This window comes from Hippoglossus stenolepis, chromosome 18 (assembly GCF_022539355.2).
Source record: "Hippoglossus stenolepis isolate QCI-W04-F060 chromosome 18, HSTE1.2, whole genome shotgun sequence".
NCBI lineage: Eukaryota > Metazoa > Chordata > Actinopteri > Pleuronectiformes > Pleuronectidae > Hippoglossus > Hippoglossus stenolepis.
In genome coordinates this window covers 14,303,483-14,323,246 of record NC_061500.1, presented here as the reverse complement: position 1 = coordinate 14,323,246, position 19,764 = coordinate 14,303,483, and the positions used below count along the sequence as shown (strand labels likewise).

The 19,764-nt window shown below is 41.9% G+C and overlaps 1 protein-coding gene across 5 annotated transcripts in view; it reads left to right on the top strand.

Moving 5' to 3' along the window:
* The first annotated feature begins 5,636 nt into the window (after positions 1-5,636).
* The window catches only part of garnl3 (GTPase activating Rap/RanGAP domain like 3), a 69,547-nt gene continuing 55,419 nt past the window's right edge, over positions 5,637-19,764 (top strand). For 3 of the 5 annotated variants that reach the window (XM_035184804.2, XM_035184803.2, XM_035184799.2), the window contains exon 1: positions 5,638-6,172. In XM_035184804.2, the coding sequence (XP_035040695.1) occupies positions 6,075-6,172 (98 nt within the window). In that variant the 5' untranslated portion in view covers positions 5,638-6,074. Of the gene's footprint in view, positions 6,173-19,764 lie in introns of all 5 variants that reach the window. The other 2 variants (XM_035184800.2, XM_035184801.2) reach the window with 2 other exon arrangements.

Below are 19,764 nucleotides of genomic sequence, written 5' to 3'. Positions count from 1 at the left end.
GAGCGATGATATGGAGATCTTAGTGTTGTCTTAGTCTTACATAGCACCTTTCTATTGTTAATGACCCCTCAAAACACTTTACAGTACATTCCCCCACTCACACACACGTTCACACAGCTCTACTATATGCTACACTTCTATCACATACTGCTGGCATACTGCAGGAGCAGGTTTGTGTTCAGTATCTTACCCAATGACACAAATAACTAATTCAAATCAAACTTAGGGAAAAAAATAAGCATACATACATCAGTGTATATAAAATGAACAAAAACAAATTCCCCTCTAAAATTATTTCACGAGTACTTTGACTAGTTTAGTTTGGTCCATGTCCCATTCACTAACATGGAGGAGGCAGGGTTTGTGAGACGCTTTGGCTTTACTTTTGGCAGCCGTCATGTCGTCCATCTTTATACACATGGTGTCTTTGGTTCAGACCAAATGGGACACAACCAGTATCCGTAAATCAATGTCCTCGTTATTTATTTAAAATGTTTACACCAGTTTCGTTTTAAATGTTAAGCTGCTCCCAACATGTGACTGTGTGACATCAACAGCTCATTCATTTTGAGCCCTTCAGGGCACTGAAGTGTAAACTAATTAGTTTTCAAATAAATATGTGTCTTGACATTTAATTTTACTGGTGCTTCACTCATCACCTCATCCCAAAGATTTTGCCCTCCCCTGTCCATTCCTCGCTCCCTCACACAAGTTTCCCTTGCAAATGGATTTCTTCTTTCTGAAGTGTGAGTTTGTGTCGCGTCTCGTCCTCCTCTCGCCACGGCCCTCTCCGCCACTTCCTGACTAATGGAGGCTGCACACAGAATTACACTTGGCTCGTGCTGGGATGAGACGACCTTTTAAATGGACATGTAGAGGTCACCGGTCAATGTGGTTCTAAAGACTGAGCCATGATCGCAGCAGGGGGCCGGCTGCAGCTCACGAGCCTCGCTCCCCCACGGCACATGCATGTTCAAAATGACAGCTGGTGATTACTGTGCCGATCAAAGTGATGGGGACTTTACCATCCCTGTGTAAGACTGAGAGCCACAAAGCTGCGCTATCAAAGTGCTTTGTTGCTCAGTACTTGCTGAAGTGTCCTAAACCGACACATTTCATTAACTCTTTAACTCTAAACTCTGTTCTCACTAGCCATACTCATGAGCTGGACTTCTCCAAAACTCACTGATGTTGCATTTGCTCACTCGTCACTTGTCCTTTGTTTGTACAGTAATTAATTAACTGAATTTGCACAAATTATGTGAGTAGTGAAGTTATTCTTCAAGAGCTGGTGGAGAGGCAAACCGAGCTAAAAGATATTGGCCAGAAACAGGACTGTGTCTGCTGTAGATATTTGCTAATAATTTCACTGCATCAACTTTAAATTTGATTATTTGCTGTGTTTACAGCTTGTATCTTGAGATCTTGTTAAAAATTGATAAAATGGATACAAGGGCACTCGGTGCATACCTCCGCCACTTTATCACCATATTTTACATACATGTAGTGAGGTCAGATACATCCACATTATTTTCTTCATAAAATTTGCCTGTTCATAGATATTAACACTAGTTTTCCATAAAGATGTCTGCATTATTTCTCAAGAAAGTCTTAAAAGTGTTGAAAAAAACAGCCTGTCCCACCATGTTGCAATGAAAAATGATTCATACTCATACTCCGCCCAGTTTCAAGAACATCAGTTCACTAATGAAAACAAACCTTTTTGGAGGTAATAAAAGATAAAATGTTGTTGACTCCATCTTCCATTGTTTTGTGAGACCACATAACACACAGCAGTCCATGCACACATAAATGCTGCAGTTGTAATATAATTTAGTCACCAATTTTATTCCTTCTCAACACAGCCCACAGCAACACAGGATATTCAAAAAGCCCAAGCATGTTTGGGATAACGTTTTTCATTAAGTCCTGCTGGAGGTCACAGACTTACAAGGCCTCACAGTGTCCTCCATCTTTGTTCAGTAAATACAGAAAAGACCTGGACACGCTTTAAATGACCTCACTCATAAGAATTCACCTTGAGTGTGCTTGCATTTTCCTGAGTCCAGAGGATATTTAACAATAAGAAATCAGGAATTCATGGTCATGTATTTCTCTGTATTAATAGTAAGTACAACATCTGTACTTTTTACTTACAGGCTCTGGAAGTCAGAATTTTGCTGAATCCAAATCAAACCTCAGTCGGTGGCACTATATACTTCCACAAGACAACTACACTGGTAAGTGGTGTTAAAGAGAGGGCAGCTTTTTAAAGGCGTCTCTAACCACAAGGCGATGTGGTAAGCGGCAGTGCTGTTGAATCACATCGCATCTGAGGGTTTGAGCAACAAAACTGAAGTTCGTCCTGTTCACACAAACAAGGTCAGGTCTTGGGATACAGCTGTGAGTCATGTTGAGAGAATTCCTCATCTAAACAGTGGGCTGACATACTAGACTGTGTGTGTGTGTGTGTGTGTGTGTGTGTGTGTGTGTGTGTGTGTGTGTGTGTGTGTGTGTGTGTGTGTGTGTGTGTACATATAGAAACAATGCACATTAGCTTCCAAGAATACCAAAGGTTCTGCTTGGAAACATAGAATGTACATAAAGATCACTGGGCAGTATCCAGAGATGAATACTCTGGAGTCTGCGTAGTAACAAGCGGGGAATGGAGCCTCAGTATGAAGGTAAACAAAACCAAGCAGGAAAAAATGAGAGCTTGAACTGAATAATTATTGTCTTTTTAATTTTGCCCATGTCCCATCCACCGGCATAGAGGAGGTGGGGTTTATGGGAAATACTGCAGCCAGCCACCAGGTGGTGATCAAGATACTTTGGCTTCACTTTTGGCTTCACTAATGTTGTCCATCTTTAAACACAGGCTATCATTGCGGTGGGGGAGAGGGGAGGATTTTGGAGTTTGTTTTTTGAGGAGTTTGTTGCAGTGTGCAACCTCACCAACAGATGACAATAAATCCTGCTCACAGGAAAAGATTTGGGAAATTAAATGTACTGTTATTACCACATTTGGCCACAGTGGCTGCTAGTTAATGCTTGTATACATAGAAAAATAAGTATAGAAAGGTCCAATCTGCCTCAGTCATGTCTGTTTTGCTAGTTTAAATTAGCAAGTAGTAGTGAGAGGTTATATATGTCTGTTTCGATACATTTTCGGTTAATTGCCAAGCTTTGAGTATTTATAGAACATATTTTTACAAATGTTGTATATATTTCAGATGATCTGTGTTTTTAGGAGCCTTGTCAAGACATTCCGCTCTGTAAATAACTACAGCCTTTGTAAAAAAAAAAAAAGACAATGAGAGGACAACTGTGATGCTACATATAACAAACTAAAACCAGCAGGGATGAAATTTGGCAGGAATGATCTCGTTTGTCCTTCCAAGAGAGATCATGAAGAACAGTGGCAGATTTGACTCAAAATCCAGGGAAAAGAAAGAAAGATTGATACAAACAAATACAACAAATCTGTGCTGTTGGGTTTTTTAGCACTAAAACTCTATGTGGTAATCTGGTAGTTGTGGACATTTGCCAATTCAATCTAAAACGAGTGGATGATGCATCCACCCTGAAGTGAGCTGGAAACACTGGACTGATTCCATGTGTTTGAATACAGGAATATGATGAGTAGGGGAAACAAAAACCTGTTCTGCTGTTGCTTCAAAGCTCAGATGAGCATGTCTCACTGTCCGGTTCTACAAACACTGTTGGACTTCCTGAGCAGCTGTAGTTTGGTGCAACAATCCCCCTGACTCAGGCTTTATGTCTACAAGGGAATAGATCTCATAGAGCAAGGAGACCACATCTTATGAGTCTATACTCGACATATTGAAAGATAACAGCTGATGGGATGGAACCCCTCAGGAGCTCTTTTGGACCAGTATAAGGACTAATGAAAACTCTACTCAGAGCACAAGTAATCGAATCTTCTCCACATATGTGATTTATTTTTATTTCTGAACATTTGTGAATATGTCATTTTTCTGTTTTCTTTATCCTATGTCTTACGATGTATACGCCAAAACAGATACCTGTACTACCACCCCTACATTTATGGATATTAGTGTAATCATTAAAAACTCTACACTTCAAATAGTTTATTTTACTTTAAAGGATAATCATTTTGGTCTTTATTAATATAAATAGAACAGCACTGAAGTATAAAGTTGACGTGAAGCTGTCACTCTGCCACTTTCCCTTCCTTTCCTACTCACACCATTCATTCCATTCGTTATGGACAGCCTAACAAAGCCTTATCCCTGTAACCTTAACCATGACCAATTTAAACCTAACCTTAACTCCAACTACAATTCACATTTTACCCCTGACCTTAACCAGGGCCTCAGAACTGAACCAGCCTACAGCTTCAGGGTTTGTTTTACCTCTTTAAAATTTGCTCATCGTTTTGTGACCTTTTTAGGTAAGACTTCTACTACTTGAGGTTATATTATAAATGGACCATGACCAGATAGTTTGGGTAAATAATGCCACAAATGTATAAAAGCAACAAGAAAACTGGGTCAAAATAACTCATTGGGTTTGGATCCCCATGAGGCCAAATGGATTCTGTGCTATAGCGATGTTACCGACTTATCAGGGCGACTTTAGGGGTAACTTCGTGATGTCAGGAGTAGCTTCATGGTTGACCAGTACTACGAAAGGCAGTTAGGTTTAACACCATGGATGTTGCCCCAAGCGGTTTTCGTTCGTGATTAACTTTGTGTTACTGTGTATAAGCATCGCCGTCCTCACACAATCGTACACCCGGTCTATACCAGAGGTTTATGAGAGGCTCACTGTGCAGGCGAGGCGGTTTGCAGATGATCAGAATCCGCTGATCTCCCCCGATCCCGTTTTATACTAAACATATAGATTCTCATCTCAGTGAATTCCGTTTCTTTGAAAACATCCAGAGACCAGACATCTCCAATGGCACTCTGTAGTAATGTCCTCACGGTCAAACTGTGTCTCTCGCTGTTTTGCCACCGGACATTTGTCCTCCATCTGTGATGCTCAACATGTGATCCATGATACTGTCGCTGTGCAGTTCACATGTGGTGCTTACTGCTACTCAAATACCGGATTGTATGTGTCGTGTTTTCATTTTTGTCAAGATCATAAAGGCTTTAATGTGATCACAGTCAACTATAACCAGAACCTTATCCCTAACCTTAACCATGTTCTCACCATCAGGTCTCTGGCATGATGCATTCCATAGCACCTTACTCTAACCATTACAAATACATTACCAAAGGCAAGTCTTAACCCCTGAAATAGTCCATTGGAAGTGGATTAGAAGGTGAGAGCAAGCCAAAATACCATCACTCCATAGTGCACACACACACACACACACACACACACACACACACACACACACACACACACACACACACACACACACACACACACAGTATGTACATAGCGTCACCACCACTTCTCTTTCTTTCTCTCTCTCTCTCTCTCTCTCCTGAAATCATTGCTGTGCAGTGTGCAGCCTCTCGCTCTCGCTCTCTCTCTCTCTCTCTCTCTCTCTCTCTCTCTCTCTCTCTCTCTCTCTCTCTCTCTCCTGAAGTCATTGCTGTGCAGTGTGCAGCCTCCCTCTCTCTCTCTCGCTCTCTCTCTCTCTCTCTCTGTCTCTCTCCCAGTGTGGAGCTGGAGCAGGAGGAGCGCGGCTGTGCGGCTCCACACTTCGGGATCACAGGCTCTCCGGGGCGGTAGAGAGTCCACGGCACGACCGCTCAGGTTGACTCCCAGTGCTTTCGGTCCCTCGCTGCTCCATGGACGCACCGGCAGCCTCGACAACATGCCCCTCTGAACGCTCACACACGCCGTCTTTTGTTTAGCCTGAGCGGTGGGAGAGAGGGGAAAAGTCTGCAGGATCACTTTCCATATTCTCCGCGGAGGTGAGTCGAGCGTAAAAGGGATTTTTTTTTTCTCCTCCTCCTCCTCTTCTTTTTTCTTTTTTCGCCTCTCGCAGTCCCCTGACTTTTTTTTATTTTTTTCCCTGGAAAAGGAAGCGGTGCTGTTTGCCCCGGGTCTACCTGCACCGCACAGCACCCATGAATTCAGATAAAAATGTGTACCTCGGCAGAGACAAAGGCATCATGCGGAAGAGAGCCCTGCTCCTTCGGAAAGGTTGCAGCTTCGAGATTACCAGGTAGGTCCTCTTCCTTTTTGTCTGGGACATGAGGGGCGATGTAAAAAAAAATGGCCAGACTATCCCACAGAAACTGCTCTCTCCTGCAGGGAAGTGGCACTTTTACATGAGGAGGAGAAGAGAATGGGTTTATTTTTGCTCATCTGTCACCTTGTGCATGGGTTGGTGATTCATCCAGTGCGCATTAGGAGCAGAGGGATGCCCCCAAACAAATAGTGTCTCCAAAGTACGATTTGTCATGCCACCAGCTCTTTATTCCCTCCTCCGTGTCCAAACCAAACATCCTGATGCCCCTTTGTCCATCTTATCATTTTTCAAATCTCCACACCGCGCGGTTACATGCCCGTTCGGACCGTGGGGTGGGGGTGGGGGGGACGCGTTACGCACGGATACGTGTCGTCTGCACCTGACTCCGCAATGTTGACAGTGCTGCTTTCGTGGCGGGACGCTGTCAATCACCCTGTTATTGCCCAAATCAGATGTTGATTGGGCAGCAACTGCAACCCCCGGGGCCTCAGTGCTGTCCAATCATGCGCCACACAGGGGGCGCACAGAACATGCACGTTTTAATTCACCCGCTGCTCCTAAAAATAGCTTTACAGCAGACTGAGGGATCAGATCACCTGCTGCAGTCTGAGGTACCGCTGTACACCTGTATCACACGCGTGCGTACACACACACACACACACACACACACACACACACACACAGACACACACACGACTCATGACTTAAGAGGACATTACATTGGCTTACATTGATTCCCTTTGGGCTTACTCAAACCTTAACCTAGCTGCTACTTGCCTAACCCTAGACCTAACCTAAACTTAACCCTAACCTAAATCTTAACCTTAACTCAACCAGTTCTCGTGAGTATAGTGATATCTCCGCCTCCTAGCTTAAACCTTAACCTTAAACTAAACCTTAACCTTAACCTTAACCTAAACCTTGAACTAAACCTAAACTTAACCTAACCTAAACTTTAACCTTAACCTAAATGTTTTTGTCCCCACAAGGAAGACAAGTCCACATACGTAATGTGACTGTGTGAACAGATTTAGGACTTTTTATTGACTTTCGTTCATTGTGGACAGCCTAACCAAAACCGTATCCAAACCTTTACTTTGACCAATTCATAGCTTATCCTAACCTGAGCTATAACCACGATTCCCATATTACCACTAACATTAACCAGGACCTCAGACATCACATCTTGCCTTCTTGGCAGATAGACTTCAGCTCATACGACCTCTCTGCATGGGGCAACTGTTTTTTGTCAAACCTGAGATACATGGCCTCCAGTGGTCCCCTCCACCAGGACGACACCCCAGACAGTGTGAAGGTCTGAACCTGCTCAGCTCTTTGTGTGGTCTGTTCCCAGACTATTTGTGTGCATGTGTGTGTGTGTGTGTGTGTGTGTGTGTGTGTGTGTGTGTGTGTGTGTGTGTGTGTGTGTGTGTGTGTGTGTGCACTGTGGTTTGGAGCAGTAAATATTTGGTTTCACTTTCAATGATGTCATACCAGCTCCTTAACATATCACTCAGTGTTCACAACACTCCCTGGGGATCAGGAACTAGCTTTAGGGCATCATCTTTAACCTCAGAGGTGCTCTCATTAAAGCTGCAACTAACAATCATTTTCACAATAAATCAACCTGCCCATTAATTAATTGATGTATTTAACTGTTTTTATAATTTTTTTGGAGTTTTCATTGTCAGATGAACATCGTTTTGTGACCTTTCTAGGTCAAACCTGAGCTTGTGTGTAAAAAGGACCGGATTATATTATAACCGGAGCGTAACCAGATTTAAGTTTAGATAAATAATCAATCAAAAATATAAAATACCAACAATAACATGATCAAATAACCCAGTGGTGCTGTTTAAAGGTAATCTAGCTATACTTATATTGATATTGACTAAATAAACAAATGATCTTTAGTGAGTTAATACATAATTACCTTGCCAAAGAGGATGTATTCATCTGCGTTTGTATGTCTGTAAGTTTTATTATATTATGCAAAAACTACTGGATGGATTAGCATGAAACCTGGAGGAAGGATGATGTATGAGTCAGTGAAGAACTCATTAAATACTGTATAGGTGCGGGTCTGGTTTGTGAGATCGGGCACTTTTCAACATGAGACTAATTCATGGATCTTGAAGAAAGAAAAAAGTCCGGCATGTTAAGGGGAATATTTTTTTATGTGTGTGTGCACTTTGGTGCAGATCCAAATAAAAATGTGGATCAATTGAATTTAAACTTTCATAAGGTGACTGTCTCCACTGAGTGCCTTTCTAGTTGTATTCAATTGACTACAATATAAAACCAGGAAACATTGAATATTGTCTCATTTGAGAGCATGAAACCGTTAAATCTTTTTGTTAAAAGAATTACAGTCAATCAATGTTTAAAATGGCAGTTTAATTTCCGTTCAATCAACTAATCATTGCTGCTCTAGTTTTCTCAAGACTATTCACATCACCCCCCCTCACTCCTCCTCCCACCTCCACGCTTCTAATTTCCTGCTATTTCAGACAGTCTGTGGAGGTGTGCAAATTTACTAATGCCTCTCGCTTCATCGCTCTATTAGCTGATAACTTTGTCCAGCATGTGTGTGTGTGTGTGATGGTGAGACCTGTGTGTGTTGGAGATCTCAACTGCCAGGTCTGCCTTTTCCAAATAAAAGTGTTAAATGTATTCAGGTTGAGAGTTGTGCCAAGCTTTCTTTCAAATTACACATCCCTTCTAATTTGCCTGATTCTCCTTCCTGTGTCGTAGAGTGCAGGGGGTTGCTGCCTCTCTGTGTGCCGTGGGCCCGGTCACATAGTATGACTACGACTTCCTGGCAGACTGTCTCTCAGACAGCAGCAGTTTAACAGACAATCAATCAGAGCCGGGCCTGAAGTGCTACTGCATGGGGAAATAGATTCTCCACCGTACTGAGGGGATGTGAAAGACACTCAAGTAAAGGGCTGCTGCTGCTCAGGAGTGTGTGTATAATTCATTGTGCTGCAGTGACGCACAGCCATACAGACCCAATACATCTGAACAGCTTCATGTGCACACACACACACACACACACACACACATATGTTAGAAACCTGCTTTCACATGCATATTAACACTTGCACACACTCTCGGGCTGAAGCCTTCCCAATATGCATGTCGAAGTGTGTCATGAGGTAGTTTCTGTCTCGACGTTGATCTGCCCTTTTTGGCTTCTCTGGGCTACAGACATCACACCGTATATAAGAACTCTCTATGTCTGCAACTATATAATGTTAACCCCCACCAAGGAGGTTATGTTTTCACCCCTGTCCCTTTGTTTGTTGGTTATTTTGTTTGTAAGCAAGGTTCTGTAAAAACTACTGAACGGATTAATATCAATCTTGGTGGAAGGATGCTGCAATTTTGGTGCGGATCCAGGATTTTTCTCCTTTTCTTTAACATAACGTTTTTTTAACATTATGATGGTGTGTAAGTTGGTGCAGTTTGATTGTGTGTAAGGGGACTGTTGGGCCTTGACGGAGGCATGTGCTCTATTGAGTGACATTCTAGTAAAATATTCAATCTTTACTTTCTCTTTAATTAGCCGTTTAACAAATCTCTAATCATATGCTTTGACGTCAGTGCTCGTAATGATTTTGGATGTATTGTTTTGATACATGTTTTACAATTTGAAAGCAACCAGTTTGTCTCGGCGGAGTTATGAGCTCTACCCAGTGCCATTCTACCTTTATCGTTGGTTAACCTGGCGATTACTGTCTTCATTCATTTTTTGTCCTACAAATTATTAGAAAACAGAGAAAAAGACTCATTGTAGTTTCCTAAAACCCCAAGATGACGTCTTCACATTGTTTTGTCTTACCAACAACATCAAACCCAAAGATATTCAGTTAATGAACACATAAGACCTACAAACCCTCACAAATGAGACAAATAAATATATACTCAATTCATTTTAATTACTTTTATGTCTAAAAGCTAATTAATGCATTGCAACACCTCAAGAACTCTCCACCTAAAACTTTAATCTACAGGTTAAAGATTATTTAAGAAGATTATTTCAAAGTCTTTGGGAAAAGTTATTTGTGTGAAGCTATCGTGATCTGTGCTGAGGCCCAGGAGCTAATCTGCTCTGAGATACACACATCACATTACATTATTATTTCTCCAGCTCTGCTTTGGACACGGTCTCATTGTGACTAAGCCTTATCTAACAAAGTCAGCGGGCTGCCAGCTGGTGGATAATCTCTCTGACAGCAGTGGCCAGAGAGTTCCAGGTGGAAGCAGAAAAGTTAATCGGACGACTGGGGCCAATTATTTGGCCATTTTTCCTCTGGTATGCTGGTCGCAGGTGGTTGGAATGTGAAGGTGCCTGCATGTTGGTTCACGATTTGTAGTTTCTGTATGTGTTTCTGTATCTGTAATACATATGTAGCGTGTGTGTGTGTGGTCGTTTTTGTTACCTCTTCTGGACCTTTCTAGCATAGACACTGACCTTGTCGGGACCAGTGGATCTCATGGGGACCAAAGCCTGGTCATAATGAGACAAATTCTCATTTCTCAGGTTAAGGTTAGTGGTAAGATGGGAATTGTGGTTTGGTTAACATTGGGTTTAAGGCAAATTCATAGTTTCCACGTCTGCCAGTGCGTTATGGTCCTTGTGACGTAAATGTCATCAAGAGATCCCCTGTGCCGACATCCATGTGCAGCCCAAAATTTGTGACCACGCTAACTGTATGCATTGACTGCATATGCTCCAGGTACAATGTATCCACTGACTAGAATGTAATGGGATGTGAGATCACTTACGCATTCCTGGAACACGTGACAGAGGCTTATCCTCATTTTACTACAACCGGAACCCTGGTCATGTACGTGTGACTGTAACAAGTGCGCAACTCTCTGCAGCCACGGAGAAAGGAAAGTATGGTCGACCCTTGAATTGGTCATTATTAAGGTTACGGATAAGGTTTTGGTTATGCTGTCCACGTATGGAAGTCAATGCAAGGTCCTGATAAGGATAGCTCCGCAAACTTTTGTGTGTGTGTGGCTCACTATATCTTTGCTTGAGCTACGTAAGCCACAACTAGAGCAACAAACCACTGCAGATGGTTAAGTTGCATTCTAGATAAAGAAGGCGCCATGCAGAAATAGAATAAAGATGATTCTTCTCTCTAAATCTGATTTGAGGTCATTATGGTGTTGCATAAGGAAGCAGGCACAAGCTCTTTGGCCTCAAGTCTTGATCTTGACAGAGAAAATGTCCGGATGTCCAACAGGAACAACACATTCTAACTTGTTTAGTGTCTTTTTCCATTATTTTCCTTAGCAATCAAACTATTTGTCTTTGTAAACCGTCTCTGTCGCTGAGCTCTTGGCTCTGGCGTGTCTCAGTGTACTTCCAGTCAGCCCTGGCAGAGTTTGTGTGAATGAGATTAGGCCTACAGCGACACGTGAAGGAGCCAAGACAGCACTGGCTCGACTCTGACCACAGACATGGCAGAGCAAATACAGCTCTACAGGAGACACTGCCAGAGAGACTGAAGAAAATTCATGTGTGCACACATAAAGTACTGCAAACCGTGACCACTGCAGGACGATGTTTTCTGATGGAGCCAGTATCAAAAATCACACAAAGTCTCAGCGCCGTGCTCTCTATGAACCCAGCAGCTGATTGTGATGCGGTGGAAAAGGAACCTCATTGCGTGGAATCTTTTCAGGCTCCATTACAAAACATTTGTAGTTCATTTAAGGAAAGGCATGCACTGGCAGGGAGCATCACGGAGAGGGAAGGGAAGCTCATTCATCATCGGGCTAAAGCGGTGCGGTGTGTGATCAGAGCTTGTTACTATGGTGTGGTTTTGCATCACTAAATGAACAAATAAGGCGCCTGTTTGCAATGTAGGAAGGAACGATCAGGTATGACTCCACAGATGAGGTTTGAAGTGTGTGCGTGTCCATCAATCACTCAGCTCCGTTTGCCAATGTTACCCCTCCCTGCTTTTGCCGCCCGTGCATGCCTCCATTCCTCCACTATACACAAAAAAGATGAAGCTTCGCCCTGCAATCTCAGCCGCAGTCGGCGAGCAAAAATAGACCCTCGACGAGCTGCAGCCTCTGAAACTCTCTGACGCTCTTTTTCACCGACTCGCCCCCTCCTTCTCCTTCCTCCCCTGAACTTCTCACATCGAAGGTCATTTGAGTGCGTTTGCTTTGAAACGCTATCAGTGTCTTCATTAACCTCGCCCACTGCCAAAGCCACAATGTTTGTGACTACAGTTGCCAGGGGGGGGTTGTTAGCTGCAGCTTTCCGCTTGTTGGATTGGCACAAGACGGTTTCCAGATGTAGCCGAAGTGCACCGCGCTCCATTCAAGTGCACTGTAAACAAAACGGGCGAGGGAGTTGGGAGCATGTGCGTCTTTAAAAGAGAGAGGGGGAAAAAGGAGAAGGAAATATGTATTAGGGTTTGTCCTCATGTGGTTTCCTGGCAAAGCTTTTACTGTAGACTTCAAAGCGGTATGCGGACGAAGAACATGTGTTTTCAATGTCAGACATGTTTTTTAGGTTTTTTTTCAGATCTGACTAACAGACGGGACCATGTTGATGCGTTCTCAGACAAACCGGGTGAAAGTGGTTGAGGGAGGCAGAGCTGCTGGGGTCTCCCTCTGTGTTACAGTCTGTCTTAAAGCTCCCAGCTGGGAACTGGGATGATGGACATTTTTGCTGACTCAATGCACTTGACTGCTTTACGTACTGGGAAAGTTATTTAGCTCACTCTTAAACACACACACACACACACACACACACACACACACACACACACACACACATTGGACACCGATATTTTCCTCTTGCATCAGTAGAGCTGCAATGTTTAGTCGACAGATAGAGACATTATTGATTTTAAGAGACGGCATTTCACTTGTACCTGCATCTCTGTTCTGACTTCCAGTAAAATATAGGATTCAGTATAAGTTTCTTTTATTGTTTATGAAGCTTTAAGCCTCCCAATACATCTCTGATCTTCTCTGCCTCCTTTACTCCTACAACTCTCAGATCCTCTGACAAGTTCTTCCTGGCTGTTTCTTGTAGCAAAAGGCCCGGTCGCATATACGCGAATGCGAAGCAAAAAATGAACTCCACTCGAAGCCACACTGCGATTCGCTTTGCGTCAGAAATAGTTTTATTCGGCTCATCTTAGAAGATGAAGTCAATCGAGAAAATACAATTAATTAATCTGAAATAAAAACCATTGAAGAATCATCTAATTACCTATTTTTAATCTTTTTTATTGCTCACATTCGTCTTGGATCTATCTCGGTGGCTACATTTCCCAGAGATTAGGAATGTTACGCTAGTGGCTAATGCTGCTAATGTAAACTCAAGCCACCTTCAAGCAGAGATGAAGATAGGGTTAAGATAAAATAAGATAATCCCTTATTATTTCCACTATGGGGAAATTTGCTGTGTTACAACAGCAAAGGGGATAATAGAAATATGAAAAATAGAAAATAAAATAGTAAAAAGCTCCGTACCATTTTCTTTTCAGCCCAAACTTAAGAAGTGACGTCACAAAAATTCATCACATTTCATGCAATAGCTTTGAATTACTTTTTATTTTTTTGCACACACAGACTTTGATATGTAGAATTGTCACTCCTTTGCTTTAACATCATCTAAATCGCTAATCGAATCACAAATAGCTGCCGGACAACTTTATATTGATCAGTTAGCCACATTCACTCAAGCCTGAAGAAGATGCCGCGTCCAGGACCTGTGATCTCTCGCACCGTGTTGATGCAGTGTCGTCTCACTTGTCTGACTTCCATAGAAGGTTGTAGCTGGGAAATTGAGGCGGAGTGCGCAAGGCTCATGGTTCTGCTCTGCTCAGCCGTACAGTCAGTCCCTCAGTGAGGTCTGATAAACACTGGACTGTAATCACTCCCATATGTGGCTGCATAGCTCAGCACAACCCGGCACAGTTCAGCCAATGCGCACAATGCAGAGCACCAGGCTCATTTAGACAGAAAAATAGACTCAAATTACTAGAAGAAGAAAAAAAAAGGCTTGATTACAGCCCTATGCAAACTTTCCCTCTTTGACGGGAACATCTGCTTCCATTTAGGGCTTTAAGACACATACCTTTATTAAAATGCACTGTGCACCGCTTCGGGAAAACTTGGAGGCTGGAAAAATATTCCCCCATTATAGTTGGCTGGAAGAAAGCCAGCGTGCTGAACTGGGTATCGGCTGAGATGTGGCCAGCTCCAGCACGGCCACAATCCACATGTGTACAAGACTCATACTGGCAAAGTGAAAGTGAGTGTGTGTGTTTGAAGTGAGTATGAAGGTTCAGAGGAAGTGTGTGTGTGTGTCTGTTAGTGTGTGTGTGTGTGTGTGTACAGTTTGAGCTGCTTCACACCAGCACACTGCCCCCGTCATAACCCTCAAAGCGAGATCCAGGAGAGACGGAGGAGGAAATGGAGCCCGTGAAGGGTTACTGTTGTACATTTTTACCCTGCGGTTTTCAGGGAGGCTGGCCAAAAAAACCTCCCCTCGTTTTAAGAGAGAAAGCAACAGCAACAAGTCGTGAAAGAGATGGAGGCGCAGTTTAAAAGTACCTGTGGAGGAATCAAAGACGGGAATAGTTTCAGTGGAGGTTGTACTGATGTGGCTCCAAAGAAGTTGTCGATGTGGAGACTCTGTTTTGGGAGTTTCACCAACTGTACACAGGCCTGCTGCTGCAGTATAGTAGAGGGATTATGTTGCATGCTGCTATTTTTCCATCTGCATGGTTTACTTTGGCTCAGGAAAAACAATGCAAATACTGTATAAGACACAGGTGCACACACACACACAAATAAACAGCTGAACACGCTTTCCCTTTTTCCACCAGACAGTCTTTTAATTCCTTGCACAGTTTTTTTTATAATTTATCACAAATTGTACGGATCAGATAAAGAGGAAGAGCTGCAGTGTAACGTTTCCTCTGTGTGGGAACAACCAGTTAGAGAAGCGGTGTCACACATGTGGCAGCGTAAATATGACTCAGATATGGTCAACACTTTTAAATCAACATAACTTGTTAGAACAATGAGACTTGAAGCACGTAACCAGAGGTGTGAAACTGTGCTGAGGCACGTCGCTTCTCCGGGGCCTTTTAATGGTGCCTGGTTAATGTGTGAGAAGGTTACTTTATTTCAAGCTGCTCAAACAGTATTAGTGACTTGCTTTTAAGGCCTGATAGATAAAACAGTGATAGATAATAATTTGACAGTTGTCTTGTCTTAGATAACAATGGGCTGGTTATGGCTCAAGAGGTAGAGCAGGAGGTTGGTTGTTCAATCCCCAGCACTGAAGCATCTGAAGTAAAGAACCGTAGAAGCTGTATGAATGTGTGTGAATAGGTGAATGCAACTTTTACTGTAAGTGCTTTAAGTGGTTAATCATAGAGGTAAGTGCTATAGAAATACAGTTTCCATTTACACTGTGTCACAGGCTCAGCAATACAAGCGAAATGATACCACTGTGCGCTCTAATTGAATTGAAGCATACGTCTAGAAGTGAATTACTTTTTAATGCAGTTACTACAAAAGTACCTCAGTTGAAGGAAGTAACTGTTAACTGTACCTAATTTCAAATTTTCAGTAACTTGCCAAAGCCAATGTTGTGTATAGTTAAAGGTTCAGTGTGTAGAATTTAGTGACATCTAGTGGTGAAGTTGCATGTTGCAGCTGAATACCCCTCACCTCATCCTCCCCTTCCGAACACGAAAGAGAACTTGTTAGTTTGTCCAGTCTGGGCTACTGTGAAAAACATGGCGGAGGACCCGCACCCAAAGTAAATATAAAGGGCCCCTTCTCGGGTAGAGAAAAAAACTATTCGTACAATTTAGACGATTACACACGAATGAAAACATCACTAGGATCATTTCATATTTAATTTCCGCCGCAGTAGAAAGCAGCAGTAGCTGAACTTTTAACATTCAAAGTTCACATCAGACAATGTTGATAATTTTCAATAATTTTAACAATACATTGTAAATCTGCTATAATGGTTCATCACAGAACATAGATTTGCAGTGAGCAGCTCTGTTAGCCCTTTACTTTCCAGTGAGAAATATTACACCTCTAACGGATATAAACTGTTTGATAAAGAAAGCGGATTTCTAAATAAAATGAAATGAATAAACAAAAAAAAAATGATAGTACCTGTGTTTTCCTACTGCACCTTGAAAAAATACAATGCTAACAAAGCAGACCCATTTAGCAGACTGATGGTCTGAGGTCTAAGGTCTGAGAGGCAGTTTTGTATGTTTCATCATTCTACAGCCAACACACAGTTTCCTGTGGTCTTTATGCAGTTTGATATTTGGAGGAAATGTACGTTGTAAGTCAGAAAAAGTAGTTCTCTGTTTCATGAACTAAAGTACCCGCTTCACACAGAATGATAATGAATCATAAAATGTATTTTTAAAATTATTGAATTCCAACATAAAGAAATAATTGATTATATATATATATTTTTTTTTTAACAAAGAATGTTTTAAGAAATTTTGTTTTATTTACGAGAATTACTCAGAAATGTACTTTAAACACTTCAACATTAGAAAACATAGTTAATGCAGTAGAGGGTTAATGAAATTATAAATAAGTAGAAAGTGCTTGTGGAAACTGTTTAATAAACTCTTTTGTTTCTTATTTAACTGTGATAAAGGTTCTACCCACAAGAGGGCAGACTCTCCCTGTATAAACATTAATCTGACTGTATTGTGTCATACATAGATAAAGTGGATATAAATATGTGAATTAAGAAAAGGTTTTGTCACTTTGGACCTTTTCTATATGTTAGTTTGAGCTTTGGATTTGTCAAATAGACCAAAGTGATGAGTTGCATTAAAAATACTGCAGTTCAAACAGTGTAGTAATGAGACGCCTGTTGCTCTGGTCATTCACTTTTCCACTGGGAGGAGTAAGCGCTGCAAGATGTGTGGATTCCGTTCAGGGTTTCACTCAGACACAGACAACAAGCTCACTGTGTTTCCTTGTGTCCTGCACGAGGAAAAACCAAGTGGTAACGTGTACTTTCATCTTTATACTCAGCTGTAGTCAGGACAAACGTGCACTGTCCCAAAAATGTGCACATGAGCACATGCATGTGGCCAGAGGGCAGAGGGCAGAGTGGTGTCCAGGGCCGCTCTGATCGTTTCAGACAAAAGGTTAATTCACCTGATCACATTTAATGAGAGCGGCCTCACACATGACACCGTGACATTTCACAGAGGCCACATGGTGACCCGCTGGCATTTGGGGCCCACTGGAAACAAAGGGGCCAAGGTCTGAATCCAAATCATCCTTCTGTGTGTGTGTGTGTGTGTGTGTGTGTGTGTGTGTGTGTGTGTGTGTGTGTGTGTGTGTGTGTGTGTGTGTGTGTGTGTGTGTGTGTTTAAATGAATGCCAGTACAATAACTAACAAAGCAGGACAGCTGATTGTTTATACCGTAGTGTACTTCTAGAGGTTTGAACACATCTGAACCAGTTTAGTGATCACATACTTACTTAAGTACCAACGCAGAAATGTAATAATACTTCATTATAGAGCTGTTAGTCTCAATTATTTTCAGTATTGATGTTTAATCTGCTTATAATTATTTATTAATTATTAGAATGCTTGTTTTATCAGACCAACATCTCCAAACTCAAATATATTCACTTTACTTTGTACATATGATGAAAAGGGCATCAAACCCTGACATTTGAGGGGCTCCAACTCCTGAATATTTAGCATTTTTGGTTGAATAATAACAAAGATTAGAATTTGTGTGAATTTACTGTTATTTGAATAATATAATAATCTTACAATCAACTAGCATAACCTCAAACTCCTACGTAGGTCATAGAACAGGCTATCCTACATTGTAGGCAAATTTCTACAGCTAGATTTAACTTTTATTTTGCATACAGGTAGTGTAATTCAGTGTGATTGAACAAGATCAATCTGTGAGCTCGTGGGAAGATTTGTGACGTTAGATCCTTTTTATGGGAAATATCGGATATTTTTACCCATGTTGGGAACCTTTGATTAAATCTTTTACAATGTATTTTATAAGCTCATTATTGTCAAGTCTTAACCAGTAGCTACAGCTGAAATACAATAGTTCTCTCTAAAACGTAGTGGAGTGGAGTTGTAGGCTACTGCGTGATAAAGATCAATAGTTTATTTTAAAAATATATATATAAAGAAACAGGTCCCAACAGTCTTATTAACCCAAGTTTAAATTCAATAGATCCAAATTTGCACTCATAAATATGAGTCTGCTGAACATGTCAGACTTTTTTCATCAAGATTCATAAATTATTCTCTCAGAAATTAATGAAAACTTAAAAAACGCTCAATCTCGCTGTTGACTAAAGTGAAAAAACTGCTTCCTGATCCAGGTCTGGCTAAAGTTTGATTGGCTTTTCCATCAGGCATATCTCACCCTTCATCAAGTAATCCATCCTGATGTTTTTGCATAATACAGGCAGAAAAATGCAGGTGACAAACTAGTGTCCTTGAGTAAATCTTTCCTTTCAGCTACTTCACACTTAAATGTGCTCTTGAACTCACCATAATACTGTAGTCAATGTTATTTATATAGTCCAAATCACAAATTTAGGACTCGGTTGAATCTTTCCATAATCAAAAGAAGTCATCTGTATTGACCCCCCCCCCCGGGACAAATTATCCAGGGACAAAGCTTCATCAGAGAGAAGTGTTATCATGTCAGTCCTATTGATTTGCATGTTGCACCTGAATGTGTTTGACACATCAAACCCCACTGTGTTCACACTGGTAGTTGTACCTCATACAGTTTGCATGACGCTGTTTGCAGCATTGCTTATACTGTACGTGTGTTTGCTCATTTGCGTGCATCTCTATTTATAGCGAGGACTACTGTCAGACCCAGTGCAATATAGAGTAGCTGCACATCCAATCACATCATACGCTTTCTCACACACACACAGTAACAGAGGCCTTGTTTATCCTACGCGTGGGAAAGGTGCTGTGGTCAGACACGGCTTACGCGGTGAGACTAAAGGGCCGGAGTGGCAGCTGACCAGAGGGATGGCGGCGCAGCTCCGGGGGATTAGCACGCTATTGACCAGGGGCTGAGGATAACCGCCGCGAGTGCTCATGCATACACACATGCAGTTTGTGTACCTGTGCACCACAACAACCAATACTGGCACGGGCACATGGATTTGTAAACCCACACAGTATAATGCTGACACCCACATTTTATACCCTGAACTTTGAAGTTGCAGTTGTCTGGGGGAATGCAGAGCCTGGGATAGTCCATCTCTGTCAGGTCTCACACACACACACACACACACACACACACACACACACACACATACGCTCAGGAAGATTGAGGGCTATTGTTTAAATTCCACCTCCTAACTAATGACGAAGCCCTCGACAGTGAATGAACACTTTCAGCCTTTAATCAGCAAATGGTGAATGAATAACACGCCAGGTTCTTTAAGTTAATCCATGTCTTATCACAATGTAATTTTTGCTTTTCGTGCTTTTTAATTAG